Genomic DNA, 3,832 nt, shown 5'->3' with positions numbered 1-3,832 from the left:
CTGTGTGTGTCAGGGTTTCAGGTGCAGGGCTGACCGGCTGGGCTTTCCTGTCTACCCTCCTTGGCTTGGAGCAGTGGGGGCAGCCTGAGCCAACATTTAATTCAGAAAGCAGATCCGGCATCAGAGTTTTTTCCCCCCCAAACGGGGAGAAGAATCATAGCAGGACTCGAGGCCAAAGGAGGCTTCTCTGAGTCATCCCACACCTGGCAAGCACCAGATAGTCATTCGTTTATAGAGCTACCTGTGCGGTCAGCCAGGCACACACACCTCTCCCGGGCTGCCTGTTGCTGTGAAGTCCAGCAAAAGAGGAAAGATTCAGCGGAGGACTAAACTCTTTCCCTCCCTCCCTCCCTCTCTCTCTTTCTCTTACAATTTCTTTCTCTCTCTTGCTTTCAATCTCCCTCCCTCCCTCTCAATATCTCTCTCAATCTCTTTCTCCTTTCTCTTCTCTCTCCCTCTCTTTCTCAATTTCTTTCTCTCTCTCTCTCTTCCTTTCTCTCTTTCCCTCTCTATCTCTTTCTCTTCTCTGTCTCTCTGTCTTTTTCTCTCCTTGCTATCTCTCTCTCTCTCTTTCAATCTCTTTCTCCTCTCTCTCTTTCTCTTTCTCTCTTTCTCTCTCTCCCCCTCTTTCTTTCTCAATTTCTCTCTCTCTCTCTCTTTCTCTCTCTCCCTCTCTTCTTTCTCTTCTCTGTCTCTCTCTTTCTCCCTCCTTGCTATTTCTCTCTCTCTCTTTCAATCTCTTTCTCCTCTCTCTCTCTTTCTTTCTCTCTGTCTCTTTCTTAATCTCTGTTTCTGTCCCTCTCCCTCTTTCTTTCTCAATTTCTCTCTCTCTTCCTTTCTCTCTCTCCCTCTCTGTCTTTCTCTTCTCTGTCTCTCTCTTTCTCTCTCCTTGCTATTTCTTTCTCTCTTTCAATCTCTTTATCCTCTCTCTTTCTTTCTCTCTGCCTCTTTCTTCATCTCTGTTTCTGTCTCTCTCCCTCTCTTTCTTTCTCAATTTCTCTCTCTCTCTCTCTCAATCTCTTTCTCTTTCCTCTCTTTTTCATTCTCTCAATCTTTCTCTCTCTCTCTCGTTCTCATCTCTCTCTCTCTCCCTCTCTCCTTCAATCTTTTTCTCTTTCTCTCTCACTCTTTCTGTCTCTCTCTCTTGCTGTTTCAAGAAGGGTGTGTGTGTGTGGGGGGGGTTCTCTTCCCCCTCCCCTCCTCCCCCCATTCTGCTTTTGTTTCTTCTCGCAAGAGCTCCACAACTGCCTGACATCACACGTCACACATACAGCGTGGAGAAGGAAGGAGAGAGAAAGAGAGAGAGAGAGAGAGAGAGAGGAAGAAAAAAAACCCAGCCCCCCCCCCGCAGCTCCTTTCAAAAGGCACAGGCAGCCTCGGTCTGCCTTCGCAGAGCACGGTGGAAGCGCATCAGGCAGGCGAGCATGCCTCTCCCAACTTTTGCACAAGAGAGGAGGAGGAGGAGGAAGAGCAGGAGGCAGCAGGGGAGAAACTTCTCCGAGGCCGCCGCGATGCTGTGATCTGGCCATCGGCTAAAGAGGCCAAAGCAAGCCCAGAGAGAGAGAGAGAGAGAGACGGAGGAAGGGGAGTTGCCGGAATGGCTAGGCAGAAACGGGCTGGTGTCCTAGTAGGCTAACAGGAAGAACGCACGGAGTTGGCAGCTGGAAGAGCTGAGGCTTCTCCGGGCTGAAATCCCCAGGATGAAAACAGGAGCCAGTGCCTCAGTTTCTCTCTCCCTGTCCTCCTCCTGCTCCTCCTCTTCCTCCGGATCGGGTACAAATGGAGACTTCTGAAGGGTGGCCCTCCAGGCGCCCGCGAAGCTGAGAAGTCGGCCTCCCCTTCCCTCCTGTGGGCTGCTCCAGAAAGGACCATGGGCACCTCGGGGAGCGAGGAGAACTACAGCGTCCAGGCCACGGCCACCATCGCCGCAGTCACCACCTTCCTGATCCTCTTCACCATCTTTGGCAACGTGCTGGTGATCATCGCTGTGTTGACCAGCCGGTCTCTGAAGGCTCCTCAGAACCTCTTCCTGGTGTCTCTGGCGGCAGCAGATATTCTGGTGGCCACCCTCATCATCCCTTTCTCCTTGGTCAATGAGCTGATGGGCTACTGGTACTTCAGCAAGACCTGGTGCAAGTCTTACCTGGCGCTGGACGTCCTCTTCTGCACGGCGTCCATCGTGCACCTCTGCGCCATCAGCCTGGACCGTTACTGGTCCGTCAGCCAGGCCATCGAGTACAATTTCAAGAGGACGCCCCGTCGGATCAAATGCATCATCCTGATGGTGTGGTTGGTTTCGGCCTTGATCTCCCTACCCCCTCTGGTCCTCAAGGAGAACCGGAACCTGGCCAAGGAGGACATCCCAAAGTGTGAGCTCAACGACGAGCCATGGTACGTCCTCTCCTCCAGCACCTGTTCCTTCTTCGCTCCCTGCGTCATCATGATTTTGGTGTATCTCAGGATCTATTTCATAGCCAGGCGCCGGAACCGACATGGCTCTCATGCTAAGGGGCCCAAGGAGAAGGTCCAGGATGAGAACAAGGTGAGCCCGCCTGACGCTGCTCTTCCCGAGCAGGACCAGCCAAAGCCAGGAGAGAAAGTGGAGTCGAATGGACTTCAGGTCACTCCCAAGGAAAGTGACCAAGCAGACTCCCCTTCGCTCTCTACCCAAAACTTTGCTCTTCATAGCCAGGAGGGCAGAGAGCCAGAGCCAGACTCGACCAATAGCCCTTCCCCGTCCTTGCCGGAGAAGAAACCATCTTCAGAATCCAGCACGGTGGATTGCCTTCCTCGGAACAGCGTCCCGAGAAGCAACGGAGCTTCTACCAAGTCGCCACGAGTCATGGACACCTTGGCCACAGCCCAAGGAGAGATCCAGCTGGTGAGGAAAGTCAAGACCCTCAGTGCCAACCCTTGGAAAAGGAAGGCCCACCTCAACCGAGAGAAGAGGTTCACCTTTGTTCTCACGGTGGTGATTGGGGTGTTTGTCATCTGTTGGTTCCCTTTTTTCTTCCTCTACAGCCTACGGGCCATCTGCCCCCCGGACTATTGCTCTATCCCGGACAGCACCTTCAAGTTTTTCTTCTGGATCGGTTACTGCAACAGCTCCTTAAACCCCGTCATCTACACCATCTTCAATCAGGACTTCCGCAAAGCCTTCCGGAAAATTCTCTGCAGGCAATGGACTCAAACGGCTTGGTGAGACCGGCTGGGATCCAACGGGGTAGAGACAAAAAGAGGGAACGTGGCTTGTTTTTCTTGGGCTGGCGGGTGGGGGGAAGGTTGAGTGTGTGTCCCCGGCGCCTCTCTTGACCAAAGAGGGAACTTGGCAACTCTATAAACGAAAACCCAGAAACCTATTTATTGGGGGGGGGCTTTTGGGGGTTGGCAGGTGAGGGAGGGAGTGAGGTGAGCGTTGGATCTAACGTGGCTTTTTGGGAAAGTTTGTTTTGCCCTGGAGAAATGAACGTGGGTCTGTACAGAAAACCCCCACGTGGGTTATGTGGGGTTGTGGGTTGTTGTTTTTTTTTGCCAATGTATGTTTTTCACTAAAATGACTTCCCAATGTCCAAAGTCTTCTGATTAATTCTTTGTTGAGGGGGGAGGGGAGGTGGAAACCATTTTTTTTTGCTTCTGCTGCTTTCTGGGCTAAATTGAGGTCAGGATGAAAGATTTGGTAAGCCTGGTTTCTAAGCCGTACAACTCTTCCGTGTGAACTAGGATGGGAAGGCAAATATCAGCAGGTGTTTTTACATATCGAGGTTCTGCAAAGAGTTAAAGGAGAAATAGGTTTTACTCCTTGTGGTTAATGCCGTTGTTCGTCGTGGGCATC

General features: G+C 51.9%; 1 protein-coding gene across 1 annotated transcript; it reads left to right on the top strand.

Annotated features, from left to right (window-relative positions):
• Nucleotides 1-1,157: 1,157 nt before the first annotated feature.
• Nucleotides 1,158-3,573, top strand: ADRA2B (adrenoceptor alpha 2B). The gene has a single exon (XM_026715112.2). It carries the CDS (start codon nt 1,871-1,873, stop codon nt 3,200-3,202), a length of 1,332 nt encoding a protein of 443 aa, XP_026570897.1. The 5' UTR covers nt 1,158-1,870; the 3' UTR covers nt 3,203-3,573.
• Nucleotides 3,574-3,832: the final 259 nt, after the last annotated feature.

The sequence above is a fragment of the Pseudonaja textilis genome, chromosome 9 (assembly GCF_049901715.1).
Source record: "Pseudonaja textilis isolate UNSWEBS1 chromosome 9, rPseTex1.2, whole genome shotgun sequence".
Taxonomy (NCBI): Eukaryota; Metazoa; Chordata; class Lepidosauria; order Squamata; family Elapidae; genus Pseudonaja; species Pseudonaja textilis.
The sequence above is the reverse complement of the archived record's forward strand: the minus strand, read 5'-3'. Positions and strand labels throughout refer to the sequence as shown.

Bases quoted from the DNA above. Each gene is read 5' to 3' on its own strand.
- ADRA2B (XM_026715112.2), top strand. From the start codon at position 1,871: ATGGGCACCTCGGGGAGCGAGGAGAACTACAGCGTCCAGGCCACGGCC.